Source organism: Ptychodera flava, chromosome 8, assembly GCF_041260155.1.
Source record: "Ptychodera flava strain L36383 chromosome 8, AS_Pfla_20210202, whole genome shotgun sequence".
In the NCBI taxonomy this organism is placed as follows: Eukaryota; Metazoa; Hemichordata; class Enteropneusta; family Ptychoderidae; genus Ptychodera; species Ptychodera flava.
The window spans coordinates 30,878,277-30,896,933 of record NC_091935.1 but is presented as its reverse complement, the minus strand read 5'-3'; the positions used below and the strand labels follow the sequence as shown (position 1 = coordinate 30,896,933).

The window sequence follows — 18,657 nt, the reverse complement described above, 5'->3', positions numbered from 1 at the left end:
AATTTGGCAATCTGATTGGCTGGAGCCGGGGTTTATATTTTCAACAAGAAGACCTGCGCGCCGCGTAACATTTTTGAGCTCGCGCAAATTTCTAACGCCCACTTGAGAGCTCAACGCGCCATAATGTCGAACAAGTCTATGGCTTGAGATTGATTTTGATTGTTAAATTTTAGTCTAGTGCAGCTTGACGAACCAACAAATGAAGAGTTTCTGTAAGGAGCGGAGGCTATGTAACAACAACATGATTTTTTAAAAGTTTTTTGAGCGTTTTTTTAAGTGAAATTCTTTAAAAGTTCGATGTCTAATCGCGATATCGATGCGTTGCGTAACCGTATTTTATGAATTCAACTGTGCACGCGCGCGCGTTCTGAAACGTTCTTTTTTAGAGTTTGTATGAGGCTGGGCGCTCCTGAACTCTCGTTCCAACTTCAGCCCTAAATAGCAAAATTGCCCACTTGTTTTTAACTTTAGCATATTATAATGAGGTTATAAACGGTGCGCTCGGGTATTTGGTTGCGGATATAAGACCTCTGGGGTGAAAATTAGCATATTTGGGTGAAATAATCACCTCGCTTCGCTCGGTGATTATTTCCCGCCAAATATGCTAATTTTCACCCCAGAGGTCTTATGTCCGCAACCAAATACCCATACCCTCGCTTGCCGTTTATAACCTCTAACTACTACTGCCTTTGCCGCCATTTGTGACACAGCACTAGTAGACGGACGCTGCTCCAGTGAATTCAGCCTGTTTCCTGTCTTTTTATTGAATAACTGTTCAGAAGTTTTCTGTTGAGTACTACTAGTCTTACAAAGAAGTAAGAATGCTTTTATTTATACTGTTATTAAGCCGTTCATACATAATTTGTTTTGTTGCATCACAGTCCCTCTATGTGGTTGCATGCTTGCAAAACCATGTGACGGACAGTTCAGTGAGTTACCGCCAGTACATCTGTTATGCAATTCATCCGTGCATGATCCGTGGAACTTTAATACACGGACAATCGCCTGTGAATGTTGGGAGAAACTCTGCTATATCCATGATTTCAGACTTTACATTGTAAATGTGAGACTTATTTATCTGACTCTAACCAGGGATCAGTTTACTAATGTTTTACGATGACGTTGTTCTATGGCCACTCAACAATTCTCAAGTTTAGGCCCGCCAATGGTTACCTGCACTGCAGTACAGTAGCTCGAGGCTTTGCCTGGGTATTTGGGTCGGACGACCAACCCAAATACCAAGGCAAAACCTCGAGTGACGAGCTACTGTACTGCAGCTAGTCACGGACCGTGAGCTAGCCTATGGTGTGCTGAGTCACATATGAAACTTACTGGTTTTATACTTTTTACTATTAACAGATCGAATAAAAACCAAATATACGGTTTTCAAGAGACTGCTGCCTGTTTTAGGTTCACATTCCCTGAGGGTCACGACAGATTCAACAAACTCTTTGAAACATGACTTTGGAGTATACTTGATGACTTGGTGTATTAGTTTCACAACAAGGCCATGTTCAATCTACCACTTCAGAAGGGGTGAAAGACCATCTCTCAGGACTGTGGGTGAAATAAGGAGGTTTCTTGCCATGCGGGATACCAATCAGTGACCGATGCGGGGATCTGAGTTCATGTTTTTGCGAATGAAACTTGAAAGCATGTGTTCTCCTATGTCTGATCCTGAGATGTTCAGGTTCTTAAAGAGTGGACACATCTCAGAACAGTGTTCTTTGAGATGTGATGGCACTTCCATATCGCACTCAATCATTCCGAAGAAATCTCCACTACGAACAGCCTCAAGTACCCAGTATATCCTTTATAGTCCCCCGGGACATTGTCTGGGGGACTTAAAGGTTTGGTCATGTGCTTGTGTCGGTGTGTGCGTGCGTGTGCGTCCGTTCACGCAAATTTCCCAGAGATGCCTGGAGCAATTTCATTCAAACTGGGTAAAAGGATTACTATGGGGACTATGTCATTGACAATGACTTTTTGGAAAGGGGCTGTTTCTACAGCTTCTGCACAAAATTTGATGAAACTTTGTAAAGATATTCATCACACAGAGCTCTGATAGCACACAATGACATGTCAGTATGTATTGCATCAGTTAATTGCTAATTTGCATATTTGATGAATTTTTTGTAATCAGGGTGATATGTCTAGAAATACTGCAGCACATTTGTCAAAACTTGGTACAGATCTTTCGCACACAGTCTCGTAATAGTGTACAAAGACAGCAGTGTCATGCCAATCAATTGCTAATTTGCATATTTAATGAACTTTCCAAATTAGTGGGCTTTGTCTAGAAAGACTGCATCAAATTTGATGAAACTTCATCTCTCAGTACTGTTAATAGTACTGTGTGAAGACATTCAGAAGTGTCATGTCAACTACTAATTTGCATATTTGATGAATGTCCTAATTAGTCTGATATATCTAGAAATGCTGTTTCAAATTTGATGAAATGTGGTACAGATGTTAATCTTCAAGTAGTGTTATGGCGTGCAAAGATTTGTAGTACCATCATGTCAATTAACTGCTGATTTGCAAATTTAATGAATTTTGTCAAGAAATGGTTCATCAAATTTCATGAAACTTGGTACAGGTGTTTAGCTCACATTGCTTTAATATTGAATAAAGACAGTTATCAGTGTCATGTTAATTAAATTTTTATTGACATATTTGGGTTGTTTGTCATAACTATAACACTATGACATGAGGTTAGGGCAATGGTCAAGCTGGCAATCACTCAAAATGATCCTCTCATGAAAAAATAAAAACAAATATACATTTAAAAAGGCCATGAAAATGAAGTTGAATAAGAAACACATGTGTTTGCATTTCGTGCTGCAAGATGGCATTGTGTCTGACGAATGCCTAAGTACAAGGTGCACAACTCCAAAATAACTTCATCATCTGTTCTGAGACATGTTGCGCTAATACCAAGCGTGATACAGCTTTTAATCTGGTCGTTGATCAATGCATTCAGCGGGCTAGTAACAAGAACGGTTGGTTTCGTAACTCGGTTTGACCATGTCTGTCATATTCCACGAGCATTCATAGCCACTAGTACCTTTGGTTTGAGTTGGTAAATCAGGGACTTTCCTAATCCTGTCAACAGTACACATATAGGACGTCTCTTCCTTGGAGAAATTGAATCGTAGCATCTCTTTGCTGTTTCTTGAGAGACGATATGCCCGGCACCGTTCGCAGTACCTCATTTGCAGTCTAAATCATGGCTTCAACAATGGTCTGTGCCTCCTTTGCAGCCGTTTTTTTTGCACGAAAATGACGTCAAATATGTAAATTATGTTGACACTAGCTCTGCCCAAACAAGTCATAGGCCAATCTTGAGAGGATCATTTTCAGTGATTGACTTTGAAAGGGACACCACTGACGTCACAGTCTCTATTGGCGACTATTCACATTAAAATGAGCAGATTTTACAACTGTAGCTTGATCATCGACCACGCGGCTAGACTGAGTGTGGACAGAAGCCAAAGCGAAGAAATAGGGTCTACGCCAGCAGTGTCGAGGCACATGCAGATACTGTGTTTCCACATTTCCACGACATAAATGATAACATTGGTGACAAGTTCAATGACACATTTTGAGTTCAGTCTAGCTACTGTGTCAGATGTCTTCCATAACATCCATATCTTACAGGCAATCCAGCAGGTCGACTTGGCTATGGGGTCCAAAAACATCAGTGTCTGCAGCTCCCATCTTCACCTTCTGCGAAAATCAGCTGCATTTAATTTGTAAGGGGTGGACCATTTGATTTCAGGGGTGGGGGACTTCTTCATTGTCATTATTCATAGTATCCCTATAGAATTCATGCATTTACTTTCTTCAGTCCCCATTGATATCTTTACCTCTGTGTTCAGGTCACAAATGTGCCATGCAGCCATGGAATTGGTACACTGTGTTGGAGGTTTCACAACAAATGAGGACCTGATGACTGCCGAGACGTCCCTGTCTTGCATTGCCCCTATGTTGAATATGGATATTTTCCTTTTAGGCACCAAAGTCCAGCCACTCCACAGCCACGGGTTCAAACCGTTTCCATTTTGAATATTCACTGGCCTTTCTTCTGTAATGTGGAATCTGTTGGAATTTTCTGCATCAGTGCCCAAAGGTGTAGGGCATTGGCATCATAGCATACTATCCTGTTGCAGTGTTTACCACTGTGAATGGTGGTTATATCTGCCTCTTGGTAATGGTGAAAATTGATGCTTGGATGGCCGATGATGTGGGATTTGAATTAGCTCTGGGCTATAGGTCTGGGATGGGAAGCCTATCACCAATAACACACAGCCATGCAGAGCTTGTTGGGAATGTGTTGTACAAGTCTCAATGTTGCTCACTGATTAGAGAGAAGTTGATATCGGCTAGAAACTGTCCTAAGAGGTATCACAAAGTCATACCAGGAAATGAAACGTCTTTAAAATGATAAACTCCTCTTTCTCTTTAGAAGGCAACCATGTAGTAAATGAGTCTGAGAAAGGGTTTCACGTCAGTGTTGTTGTACCATAAGAGGAAGTCACTGAAAATGGTCACTCAGTGAGTTTCCCAGACATGCCGACAAATGCATAGTCTTCCTGGCTGATATTTATTGCCTTCAGGCTGCTATAAACAGCTGACTGTAGTGGATCCATCCACTCGTATTGGAAGAATCCTTTCTCTTCACCTGCATTGTATGCTTTTAAGAACTGAACGTAACTGCAGGCATGCGAGATTTAATTTGCAACATTGAGAAAATGGAGTGTACCTGTCTCTAATGCCAGGTAATCAGCAGACCTCTTGATAATGAATTGAACTTCATATTGCTGTACTGTGCTCTCCCTGGCCTTTCGAAATTGTTAGTAAATTTACGAATTGGGTTCAAAAAATATTAGTAAGCATAAATTATGTTATTCTGAACCCACCAACTTTCAACAAGCACTTCTGGTACTCAATAGATGATTTTTGAGGGGATAGAAATGATGAATGATTTCATTAAAGACAAAAGAAAATGAACAATCCCTTTTTAGTTTTTTTGACAATGAAAACTCATATTTTGATACGCATTTTCAAAAGATTTATTGAATAACACAGTACATCATGGGTCATGAATGCTTGTAACATTGAAATTTCTTCCTTGTCTCAATAAAGTGTGTAATTTTGGTCAACGGCCAATGAATGTTATTCAATTACTCTATCTTTATTACACAACATAACATGTTCAAGTATATTGTGACACAAATCATAACTCCCTTTGTGTGTGTAGTCAGTGATTGATGATTATATATATTAATTTATGAAGCGGTCATTAATATTATCAAATATTATCAGTGTTTGCACAAGTTTTAGATGCTAGAAAATCTGTCCCCTGTTTTTCATATTTGGAAAGCTCTGTTACTTTAAAGTATGCATGTCATCCCGTAGGTACTAGGTGGTGCCTCTATAGCTGCAGTCATTATGCCATGTTCATCTCTAAAATTCTTTTTAAACAACCACTGATCAGAACATTTGGCAGTCTGTGGTTTCGCACAAATTTTGTCTCATCTCGATCAAATTTAAGTACGCAAACTGAGACTGGTGATCCTGCTAATGTTTTCTTAGAGACAGTTATACTTTTAAAACGCTGCAGATGATCGTCATTTATTTTTTGTCTGGATAAACTTTTTGGTCATGGGACTGTGCACAGCATTTTCTCTGGATCATAGAAAACTATCAGATTCATAACATTTGCTGAGACAGTTTCTTGTAAAATATTTTGAAGGAAACCTATTAAAATTGGCAAGCTGACTGAAAAATTCAATTTGCAGATCGTCAAATGACAAATCTATGACATCTAAGATTTCCGGCTCGCTTCCACCTCCATGCACAGAAAAACACTGTGCAGTACATGTTCAACCATGCGCGGCCGGACTGCAGTTTTAGCCCTACGAGTAATGGCGAGAGTGTCCGGCTTTGGCTACGCCGCCTCCCACCTCCGCCATACAAACGCCTGGCCAAAAAAGTGGAGATTTGCGGTCCCGATCGGGACCGCAGCGATAACGTGTACAAATCAGCAAATTGGTACCTGAAACCTGTGTCGGATGATCCGCGTGAGCACAAGGGATGTTCGGACAGGGGTTGCGATCACAACAATGTCTTCATTTACTTAAAAACTACGAAAAACTACCCGTAAGCGGTAGATCGGTAGATGTGAGCCGCCATTTTTATTCTCGCTATGCGAGATTACCCAGCAAACATTGCGCGAAAGCTAAAAGACTGCGAAACATTTTTGCTCATGTTTAAAACAAAAGAACAACGACTATTCTAAACTTTGCTGTCAGTGGGAAGTTTACTTCATCACACATGATCCGAAATGCCAAAAAGGGGTCACAACTTGTCAAAAAAGCAAACTTTACAAGGTTTAAGAAAAAATTCCTTGCACTGAAACGTTATAAGTAAAGGCGTTAATTATCCTATGCTATCAGGTCAAATTTTTAAGGTCAAACATATGCATAGCTTCATTAGCAAATGTGGTAAGTAAACATCAACTTGATCCAAGCAGTTCAAAACCTTTGTTCAGGGAAGTATCAACAACAGTTGAACTCACTGGTATTTCGTTTCACTATGGATTTATTGAAGAAAGTTCACACTAAATTTAATTTTCCCTATGAATTTAAGCCTGAACAAGTGAGTATAATTAAGAATATTGTTGATGGCAATCATACATGTGGGATCCTGCCAACAGGTTACGGAAAAAGTGACTGTTTTGTGGTGCCACAACTGGTATTGGATGAGGTAAGTGACAATTTTAGTTTTTATTCCAATATTTTTTTACTATAGTTACCATAAAAAAATTATATCACAATAGGAAATGGCTTTTGTTCTATTACATGTTTGGAGTTCAGAGTGAACATCTGCACAGGTCTTGTAAACACGTAACGAGAAACAATTTACAAAGATGAAAATAACCTTCCTTTTTAGCTCCATGTTTGACCATAGATTTGACAAGAATGTATTAGAAGTAGATTCGTGTGGTTTATTCCCAAACATGCAGCTGTGATCAGAAATAGCCATTTTTTGTGAAAAAGTGTATGATGCACAGTCAAAATCTTTCCTCTTGTGACCTTCAGTGTGCACATATTTTCTGTCAATTATGCAATGGCAACTTATATTTAGTTCATCTTACCAGTTGATGATAAAGTAAGCTTCCACAATAGAATAACTATGACAAATATCTCTGAAGATTACTTTGGAACTTTAGTTATGAGATCAAGGCCTCCAGTGGTAAGATTAGTGTCAGTAGGCGGAGTTGCAGGAGTACAATCCCGTCAATTAACCATTCCTGGATTAAGGTTCAATTGTCTTTGTATACTCAACAGATGAAACCAGAACTCAGGCCACACATTGGTTTAGTTGTATCACCATTAAGAAGTCTCATGATAGATCAACAAAAGAGATGGACTGATCAAGGAATCAAATCTGGGTGCATTCTTAAGATGTCAGAGATGACATCAGACCAAATAGATGGTATGTCTTTGAAGCATGATAATATTTGCTGATTTACATATGAAAGTCTTGAACATTTCTGTCAGTCACACACAAACACCTCCTGATCCTTAATAGGTAAACTATTGACTGTTTGTCTATGGAAGCAACAAGTATTTTGAGGGTAAAACAATTAAGCTCTATAAAATCTGACCTCTTAAACCCATACCACATTTCATAATAACTTTTCATGTCAACAGATGTTAGATGATCATACACAGGTCAAAATTGCATGAATGACCACTGACATGGTGCTCCAAAAATATAGTTTGGTCAAGAAAAATATTTCTGGTAATTCTCCTGTTAATTACTGGACATCTGTTCATAATTTTGGTACCTATATCGGTTAGCACTGAAAGACTCTTTTGACTAATAGGTCAGAACTGCTTTTTTATTTAGACATCACTGGAGGAAAGTGTTCAGTTGTCTTCACATCACCAGAATCAATTTGCAGAGATCCATGGCGATCAATGTTGAGGAGTGACATATACAAGACCAGGCTATCATTTTTAGCTTGTGATGAAGCACACTGCATTGTAGAATGGTAGGTATAATGATATGAATTATTACCATACTTCTGTATTTACCTCTGATATGAATAGCAGTTAGAATATCATACATATTACGAATGTGCAGGTTACATTATACTTTAACTTTGCCTTCTCTATAGGGGTGACGACTTCAGACCTGAATACAAGCAAGTGTCAATCTTGAGAAGCTTGATTACCTGTCCTGTTGTGATGTTGACTGCCACAGCGACTGAAGCAATGAGACACAAGATTCTTACAAATTTATTATTAAATGATTCAATGGTGAAAACAGTGGCTGTTATTCTGATAGGTAAGAAAAAACATCCTGTAACTCTGTAAATTAATTGTGCAGTCTATGTGCTTTGCACAATGTTCACACATTAACAATAAGTGACCAATGTGAACCTGAATAATTTAATTGCATAACATGTCATCCTGGAATATTTAAAAAAAGTCATGCAATAATGTAGCATGCTGAAGTGCCCCTTTTGTGCTTGACAACACAGCCAGTGTATTTGTAACAACTAGATTTCCATTCAATTTTCTATGATACTAATGCAGCCTTAACATGCCATGTTTTCTGTGCTGTGTTGATACTCTAAATACTTGGTATTGCATTATAGTGCAGGGATTAAAAAGTAACTATTGCTGATATGTTACACAACTAAAATATAGAAAAAAACTTTAAGACACAGCTAATAAACCTTTTGTGCAATCAAAACAGTAAGCTACCATGCAGAAGAAGCACAGTATCATGGCTATGCTGGTGCCTCACAAACTCCTATATTCAGTCTATTACTCTAGCCACTTTGCCAAATGTTTTTGTGTTTCATTGCTTGCTCATATTTTTCAGACCTAACATATTTCTGCACTATAAAAGTGAGCCAGCCATGACGTATGAAAGAGAGCTCACCTGGGTCATTGATACCATTAAAAGGGATGGACAAAATGCAAAGAAAGTAATAATTTATTGCAGGTCAGTATTGTAAATGCCTATTATTTATGCCATGAAGTTTGATTTTTCATCCAACACTTAGTCCCAGTAAATTCTTATACATAAACAGTGGAAGCTTCCAGAGAGAAAAGTTACACTGATTTCTGCATGATTGCAAGACTGGTAATATATTTACTCCCATTTTTGAAATAATGATATCCACATTTTCATGATATTAAAAAGTTTCTGCCAATAACTTACACACTATTGTGAATTTTAAAAATGCTTGTCAACACGCATTCTTAACGGATTGTTACAGTTTAAGTAACTTTGAAAATTTTCATAACAACAACTGAAAGCTCAAAAAACAAAGTAGTAAAATTTTGCACCTGCAACAGTATGTGTCTGGAATGTTGCCAAGGTGACAGAAAACAGCATTCATTTCAATCCTTTAGGATGACAAGAAAAACCTTAACAAATAAAACAAAAGACATTACATAACTTAGTTGATTGTAAAACAATAGTGATCATGTTTTATCATTTTATTGCCAATGACCAATCCCATCCACCATTTCCTGGCTCTTTGCCAACTTTAAATAGGTTTGTGTTCTCTTTCTATCTTCAGGACCATCAAAGATGTTGCAGATATATATGAACACTTTATTTCTGAATTAGGGGAGCAAGCTTGGTCGGGTAAAGATAAATGTGTCAATAACCGACTGGTTGACATGTACCACTCTTCTGTAGATGAAGCAACTGAAAAAAGAATTGTAGAAGTATTCCCATCGGAGAATAGTGTCATAAGATGTCTCATTTCAACAGTTGCCTTTGGAATGGAATTCAAGTGAAGGACGTAGACACTGTAATTCACTGGGCATGAGCAAGTCCATTTTATTGCATTAGCAGGAGATTGGGAGATGTGGTAGAGATGGTAGGCATACAGGCTAAGGCTTATTTGTTTGCTACAAAGAGAAGCCTGGACAAACGCAGAGTCAGCGATGAAGTCATTAATTTTTGCTCAACTCTTGCTTCTTCTGACAATTGTAGACGCTACCATGTTTTAAGACACCTTGTTGTAACTGGTATGTACACCAATCCTTTAGACGAACTAAAAAACAGACAGAAATCTGAATGCAGTGATGCTGGCCATTGTCACTTTTATTCCTGCTGCAGTAATTGCAGACAATACTGCAAAAAGTGAAAAATAATGGGAAAAAACAGCATCAATGACACTGACACAAAATATGTACATAGTGTAGCTAGTATATTTTTTGAAAATATAAAAAATCCAAAATTAAAACACCATTCATTAATTAGCCTTCAATTATGCACTAAATAATTTCAAGATCTTACTTCTTTGTTGTTATATTTTGAAGAGATGAGCTTTGAATTCTTTTCTACTGTTATTTGTTGGAGTTAAATGAAACAATTTTACTATTGAGAGTATAAAAAGAGAAACAGGGCAACAAAATTTGTATAAAATGATTAACACCTATCTTGGAAGTACATCTCGTGCTCTGTCCATCTTTTTACCATACATCACCAGTCTCTTTACAAGAGCTGCTGGAGACTTTAATTCTGTATCAAAATGGTAGCCTTCAAAAGCGGAATGCTGGCGCCCTGCATGAAATCCAAAAAGATCATCTTCTTTGAATTCGGTGACAAACTTCTCTACATCACACTTGTAGTTCTCTTTGCCTCCTCCATGGTCAGTGAAGTGCGTGTTGACAATATTTGTTCCATATAAGTTGTCAAGATGAGCACCAAGACTACCACCCATCTGACTTAGTCTTTTTATTTGTTGGCTGGTGTATCTTCCCTACACTGCTTGAGACTCTCTATAAAAATATTGAAATGTAATTTCTTGTCAGATATTTGGAAAAAAAGATCAGTCATACTACCTATGGTGAAAATTGTGCCAAAATACATGAAAAGTTCACTGTTACATATTTTAACAAAGTCTACCTGGTCACCCTTGGAAACCTGCATACTAATTTCAAGGAATTCAGACTAATGTTTCGAGGAAAAGTCTTTGACCAAAAGTGGAAATGAATCAGTAGTGCTAAATAGACTCTGCCCAAAGTACCTGAAACTGATTGTAACAATTATCAAATTATCAGACATGTTTAGTTCCTGAATTTTTCCACATTTGACTAATTTCCCCTTTGTGATCATTTATTTGAATATTTATGTCATCGACATGTTCATTTCATCTTCAAAACTCAACTTTGATAACACTTGCACCTGTTTTTCATGTATTTGCTGCCAAAGGACTGAAAGGACAGGTGTATACACAGAAATATAAACACCGGGTGCCTTCTGATCACATAACCTTCGAGTTGCTATTGATATGACAAATGGGAAGTGCTCTATTTACAATTAAATGTAAATGTGAATGGCTCCCAATTAGATTTTTTTCGAATAAATTTGCTATTATCCTTATGACAAGATACATTATGCTGCAAAAATCATGCTGATTTTAACATCCATTATTATCATAAGAAGAGGCTCCCATCTCAGTAATGAAAATTACACATTTTTCCTTACCTTAAAACTCATTGTTTAGAAACTCGGTACCTAAGTCCATGGCGATGTTATGTCCAGCTCCTCAACGTATGTTTATTGTTCTGTTCAACAGAATCTCATGTGCTAGCCTCTCTGGTAGAAAGCCACTCACATCTGTGGATAAAGAATATTACACAAAACTACAATTTAGATTGTTTTTCCAACATCAAGAGCCAGTGTAACTTTTAATTGTGTTTTCAGTGTTTTTGTTCTGCATATCAAATATAGTGTCGCCAATACAGCATATAGCAGTACATGATCAATGCCTGTCGAGGTCCAATGGATTACATAATTGGATTCGATTTCCATGACATGATTGCATTGTTCACTTCTACCTATACATGCGGCATGAGTTGAGAAAATGAATTCTGATAAAGTTATTATCCAGACCTCTAAAAGAAAATACAATAGCATAGAAAAATATATGTAATTTTTAAAGTCATAGCCTTTCAGTCATTATTTACATATGGGTTAAACCGGAACAACTTTCAATTTCAGACTGAACATACACCATTTTTATACATAAGGAATCCAATCATGCTTAAGGTTCCAAGACAAGAAATGTGACCTTTTTAATCTAACAATTCTCTAACAGTTAATAAACTCAGAACCCACGTAAAGTATACATTTTCTGAAAGCCTACATATATGGGAACATTTTGGTAACCACAGTGTCACCATTGTTTACATAACTATCACGTGACAAGATAATTTGCATAACCTTTCAAAAGTCGGTTTTCCCTATGTTTTGTCTCAATACTTCAAAATATCTGACTCAAACTTGCTGGAATGCAAGCTGTCACAATGCTCTTTCAAAGTGTGTCTCAGATTTTTTATATCTTGCTTAGTTTTTTGGAGCACAATATTTAAAGAAATCAACTATGGTAAAATTCACTGCTCTGGAAGTTTTTCTGGCATAAAAACTGTTTAAGAAGGTTTAAAAAAATTCTGAGACACACTTTTGAAGACCTGTAGGATAGCTTGCACAAACATGAATTTCAGCCACATATCTCAAAGCATTGAAACAAAACATAGGGAAAACCGACTTTTGAAAGGTTATGCAAATTACCTGTCACATGATAGTTATGTAAACAATGGTAACACTATGGTAACCAAAATGTTCGCCTATATCTAGGCTTTCCGAAAATATCCAATTTAAGGGGGGTTCTGAGCTTATTAAACACTAGAGAATTGTTAGTTTAAAATGGTCAATTTCTTGTCTTGGAACCTTAAGATTAGTACCTTGAGAAAGTGTAGTTGATAGAAAGATAGAATGAAAATAAATCATTGACTTTTTTGACCAAAGCTCCAGCAGCTGTAACTTTCAACTACTTTTTATAGAATTATTTTATATCAAATGCAGAACAACAATATTAAAGAAATAGTTAACTGTATACAGCTAGCTAACGTCTCTTTAATGCTGTGATTGTAGAGAAGATGGGAAAAGCAAACATACCCGCAATAAGTCTGTGGCCTAAAATCAGATATTGTAGTGATTTTTTTGCCAAAACTGTAATAGATCGATTTTCCAATGTTCCAACATTGCCACGCCGTCGTTTTTCTCTCACTGCATCCCGTCTGGCCATGTCACTTAAACAATTCCATAACAAAGCACATGTGTAATTATACACATGATCATGGTTTGCATTATTGCAACAACCAGTGCCATCAACATTTTGCCTTGGTACTGCATTATCTGGTGATTATGGACAAGAATGATTTTGTATTATATTCTCACATAACACCACAGTTATATTTCTACCCTCCCTGATATAAGTATATATTGAAACACCCTCATTAACCCTGATACAATGATTTCAAACTTGTTCATATTCTACCTGGATATAACGATACAGTAAATTCTTAATGTAAGAAATTTATCAACATATGTTGATGTATACCTCTGCAAGTGTCTGTACAAAACCAATCCTCTTCTTCTCCAGGAAGAGTTTCTTCTGTCAGCATTACACAGGGCAAATGGAACCAGCTGCCATATGTACATGCAGCATTACTGCACTGGATCATAGTGCCACCAACATCTGTAGGGTTGTTCACAGAACAGTATGTGAACATTATGGGTATTTCACTCATTTTTAGTTTTAAATGTAAGTTTAGCTTTAACGTTTGGGTATTATTTCAGTTTATTTCTAAATGTTCTGGTTCTGTGTATCAACTGCTTTTTCATGCTTGGATTCCAGAAACCGTGAAGTATTTCATGTTCGTCACATCCTATGAGTGTACAATCAGCAATGCTACTGTTAAAAATGGAAACAAAGTCCAGACGTTATGTATCAATGGTCTGAGTATAAAATTGTTTGACATGTTTAGTTGTGAGCAGTTTAGCATGCTTTATGGAGCAGATGAAATAAATTGTGTTGACATTTGTAGTTATTATTGCTGACAAAATTTGCAAAAGTTACAGCTACTGACCCTTTAAAAGCACTAGATTTGTTATTGTGTGATGCACATGCAAATCTTAATGTCATAACCTTCTGCACAAAAACAGTATTGGTATTCTTCATCACGATCTCCATCAGTACCACTATCTCTACCACCACCATTGCCATGGGCATCTCCACCACCATCACCATTTCCACCACCACCATCACCATTTCCACCACCATCACCACCACCATCTCCACTACCATCACCATTTCCACCACCACCATCTCCACCACCATCACCATTTTCACCACATCCATCACTATCTGCATCTCCTTCAACATCTCTTATGATTTCATGCAAATCATTTATGTCCACTTCATGCCAAACCTCCTTAACAATGTCTCTACACACAGTAGTAATATACTCAAGCCGTGCATCAAGTGGTTGATCATACACAGAATTCAATGGCTGACTGTCCATGGCTCCCATGTTGAGTTTTCTCATTGTTACAAGACATACTAAACCTTCCGTGACAAACTTCAAGAAGTCAGTCACATGGTTAAAGCTCGTCATCACATTCTTGGTGACTGCTCTGTGGTTGAACATGTTTTTTAACATGCACTAGTGTTCCACGGTCTGCAGCACTTCTACCACTATAGAATTCATCTATCAAATCCTGAAATGAGATATTAGTGACAACATTTCATGTAAGCGTTAATGTACATATAAATCATTTATAGTAACTGATAATTTTTTTCATTCATAAGATGTTAACATATTTTCTGTTCACATGGTTACATGCTCATGCAAGCAAGTATTCCAACCTAAATAATTAGTATTCAAATTTTGATAGTAGTTTTATTATGCAACCCTACAAGCAAACCCATACACTTCTCCTACAATCCTTACATACCTGTACAAATATTCCCCTTTTGTGGAACTCCTGAGAAACTGGTTCAAGGCCACGCAGCCGTCCCCTTTCAGTTGTGCATGCAGCCCTAGCTCTTTGGGCATCTACATGTCTTTCCACAGACAAGCCATCTCCCTGACACATTACAATGTGATATCCCATGTCGTTAGCATTATTGCTCTTACTGGGCACATATTGATGCAACCAATCCAGTATTGAAATGACACCTTGTAGAGATGCTGGATTTTCCTCCACTACACCAAGATTAACCTTAATTGAGGAATAAGTCACAAATATTTTTAATAATCATGCTAAGGCAATTTAAAAAATAACAGAAGATGGAAACTAAGCTTATTATGTATGTAATTTTGACACTGGCTCATAAGTTGACTGAGAACTTGAAAAAGATTGTGTTGATAACCCAATATGGAATACAAATATCAAATTGATATGTTAAGTAATTGCAACTAGTACATTGTGAATTATAGCTTCATAGGAAAACATAGCAAAGTCAGTCTGAAGAAACATTTCACTTACAAGTTCACTTTTCTTGGCTGACTCAGTAGAAAATTGGTGTTGTATATGTGATATAATACAATCAGAGTAGTAGGTCTTGAAATGGTCCAAATGGGTGCATATGATACGGGACACAAGAATTTCCATCCTCCTCCTCAGATTATTGTAAGTTTGTCGAGTTGGAAGGAAACTTGCCAAAGGAATTTCTGACGCCCTCTTTGTGTTTTGGCCATCCATGTTTCTGAATGAGATCCGATTCTTGGCAGCATAGGCCATTGCCCACAGCATCATCTTGTTTTGATGAGTTGTTGATTGATGTCTAGCAGTCGTTTCGATTTGTACATTGTCCCAAGCAAGGGAAAACCCTGGATCTATGGGCATAAAAATAAACAATGCTATCCTGGGTTTATACTTGAAGCAAGGGTAATAGTGTTCTTTCTTCCTATACCATTAGGACAAATGAAAACTGCATTGTTTCAGGTAGGCCCTTTACAACAAGTCTGATAGACTAAGCTTCCATAGAAAATCTGTTGCTTGGTGTAAATTTAAACAAATAATAATTCATATGAAGTTGTTAGCCAATCAAATCTATTTCTCTGAGGTTGAAAGTAAGAAGCTCTTGTGTTTAATTTTGATTTCAATCTTGACATGCAGAAGAGAAATTGCACATAAGTCCTAGTTACAGTGCCAGTATATGACCAATCTCTATATGGGAGCTGCATAGGTTGTACAGACAAGAGATGTATCATTGTTTAACCGGGTTGAAATGAAAGAAACTTAATTTTCTCGAATTTCTTGACATTTATGAAATGATAAAAATCTTGGTTCCAGCAGACAAAAATTTACATCCAAAAACAAATCAACATTAACTTACTCTTTTCTTCCAGCACAGGTGCATTGCCAGAATCTGCAATCTCTGTGTGTTCGTCAGAGTCGGCAGTATTTGTAAACAAACGTCTGCTGCAGATCTTTGCCTTTCTGGTGACACTTCACACCTATCCTAGAATATGTGTAGTAAATACATGACAATTACTTTTATGATTCAAATTATCCTCTACATGATCATACAAACTTCATGAACTTAATTCAAATTTTGAATATTTTTCTGTTTTCCTGAAATCATATTGTGTTGATTGTTAAGTTCAATTAAAAGTGCCAACCAATCACCAAACTAAATTGTACTGCCATTATGGTGGCCTGATGAAAAACTAGGGGCAGTAGCTCTAACATTTTGATGCTGTTTAAAGTGTTTTGTTCTGTGCATTTATGTTCTTGTCCAACTCCCTGACAAGTGGAAATGTCCAGTATTCACCTTATCAACATACCGGTAGGCTGTATGTATCATAAAGATTGTTTTTGTGGACAAATGAAGTTTTATTACAACTAAATTAAAATGTAAATAGTAGCAGTATGCTTTATACATACACACCCTGTACTCAAAAGCCGAACACCAGACAATTCAAAATGCCTATGGGAATTATTAAGAAATTGAAGTAATCAAAATTCATAATCTACTTTCTCAGGCAGGATGAGTCTATAGTAAGTTCAAACAAGGTGCAAAATAATAATTTTAACCCTCTGAGCACCAAAGTAAATTTTAGTTGCCTTTATAAACTATACGCAATCTCATTTTTTCAGATTTTTGCCAAATTGTGATTAAAAAGAATGTGAAAGGTGATGTCCATTTGGCATAAAATTATCAAATAATTACAGAAAAATGCATAAAAAAATTTGCAAAATGTAGCACTAAAACTTTTTGGGGGGGAAAAATTACAGCAGTCATATACTTCTGGTCATTTACATGAGATAATTGTACATATAGTTACATCATACCTCCATGGTTACATAAAGTCTGAGTATATACTTACAGTCACAGTTCCCTCAGATTCAATTTCATGTTTCCATTCATATATTTTTTCATCATGGGCAGTTCTTAAATGATCGACAACTTTTCTTGCACCAGCCTTTGTGAAGCACACACCAAGTTTATTGAAACAGTGGAATAGCTGCGTAATAATTAAAGGAAAACAGTCAAACATTCACTAACCGTTACATTTTGGTTGTGTTTCTGTATTTTAGTTCTATACATCTACCAAACTTTCTTGCTCATCTTCCTATATGGTCACCTACTTGCTAAAATCACTGAAATGAAGCCTAAATCACAATTATGAAAATGATGACAAAAATAGGCCATTAGGCCTTGAAGTCTCATTTTTACATTGTCAAAGATAATGGATATTATTAATTTTTTTCATCAAAACATTTATGTTTATTTACCTTTTCACTACATGAATCCTTCCACATAAGTACAGCATTGGCTCCTGCCAAAAAATTGCACTTCTGAGGAGCCCTTGCATACAGCAGGTTCATAAGCAAATATCCAAACTTTGCTTTTGTCATAGTTTGCCTTCCAGGTGGTCTCCTGTATAAGATTGATTGTAGAGGTTCAAAAATATAAATAAGAATCACACTCAACCTACATTCTGTATATGTATATGACACATATACTTTAAAAATATTAGTATATTATACGTCTCCAAGAAGTGTAAGAGAACAGGTCCGCAGCACAAGAGAATTAAGTGGTGCCCTCAAAGAAAGGACATCAACAAAAATGTGATTGCCACGTTATCCTTCCTCACATGAATTATGGTCTACGTTGTGCTTTTGATGCAATTTTAAAACTAGGTGTGTACATGTAAATGACCAATTTCTTTCTCAATCACAAAGCAGTATTAGTTGTATACTTTCCACTCACATTTTGCCAGTTGTTTTCAATGTCATTGCCTTCACAATGCTAACTGTAGCTGGGATTTCTTTGTCCATGTGATTTATTGCCTCATCCCAACAGAAAGATGATAAAGACTCCAATGTGACCTTCTTGCTGGACATATTGTCCTTTTTGATGTATGATCCCATCTCCTTTTTAATAATCTTGCAAGCAGCTTTTACAATAGCCTTCTTTGCGGCGCTACTCTTCTTCGCCAAGGTGTTGAATGCCAGATAGTATTTTGACTGGTGAAGTAATTTAATTGCAGATATTTTAAATTTTTTACCTAGAAATAAAAAGCAGGAATGTTAAATTTCCCTTTTGATGATGAAGTACTCAAAGTTTGAAAAAAATCAAACATGCAATATTCAAACTTCACAGCTCAAATTGATATCACTTAAAATAACCCAAAAGTAATTAAAAAAATTTGCAAATCTTTCAGATAACTAGTACATGTTTTTAGGTATTATTCATCCATAGAAACTTACCGACGGAATTCTTGCTTTTAATCCCACGATACCTGGTGTACC

General features: G+C 36.8%; 1 protein-coding gene and 3 long non-coding RNA genes across 4 annotated transcripts; 2 read left to right on the top strand and 2 right to left on the bottom strand.

The window, feature by feature from the left end:
• The first annotated feature begins 628 nt into the window (after window positions 1–628).
• Window positions 629–5,181, top strand: LOC139139057 (uncharacterized). The gene is made up of 2 exons (XR_011553716.1): window positions 629–815; window positions 1,360–5,181. It is a non-coding gene; the product is annotated as an uncharacterized lncRNA (long non-coding RNA).
• Window positions 5,182–5,945: 764 nt separating this feature from the next.
• Window positions 5,946–8,390, top strand: LOC139138066 (ATP-dependent DNA helicase RecQ-like). The gene is made up of 4 exons (XM_070706289.1): window positions 5,946–6,771; window positions 7,356–7,503; window positions 7,921–8,065; window positions 8,192–8,390. The coding sequence occupies exons 1-4, from the start codon at window positions 6,601–6,603 to the stop codon at window positions 8,388–8,390; spliced, it is 663 nt and encodes a 220-aa protein (XP_070562390.1). The 5' UTR covers window positions 5,946–6,600.
• Window positions 8,391–11,532: 3,142 nt separating this feature from the next.
• Window positions 11,533–13,600, bottom strand: LOC139137949 (uncharacterized). The gene is made up of 3 exons (XR_011553508.1): window positions 13,451–13,600; window positions 13,006–13,245; window positions 11,533–11,664 (listed from the first exon to the last, which is right to left on the bottom strand). It is a non-coding gene; the product is annotated as an uncharacterized lncRNA (long non-coding RNA).
• A 3,660-nt stretch (window positions 13,601–17,260) lies between these two features.
• LOC139137947 (uncharacterized) lies at window positions 17,261–18,396 on the bottom strand. The gene is made up of 3 exons (XR_011553507.1): window positions 18,116–18,396; window positions 17,638–17,782; window positions 17,261–17,366 (listed from the first exon to the last, which is right to left on the bottom strand). It is a non-coding gene; the product is annotated as an uncharacterized lncRNA (long non-coding RNA).
• Window positions 18,397–18,657: the final 261 nt, after the last annotated feature.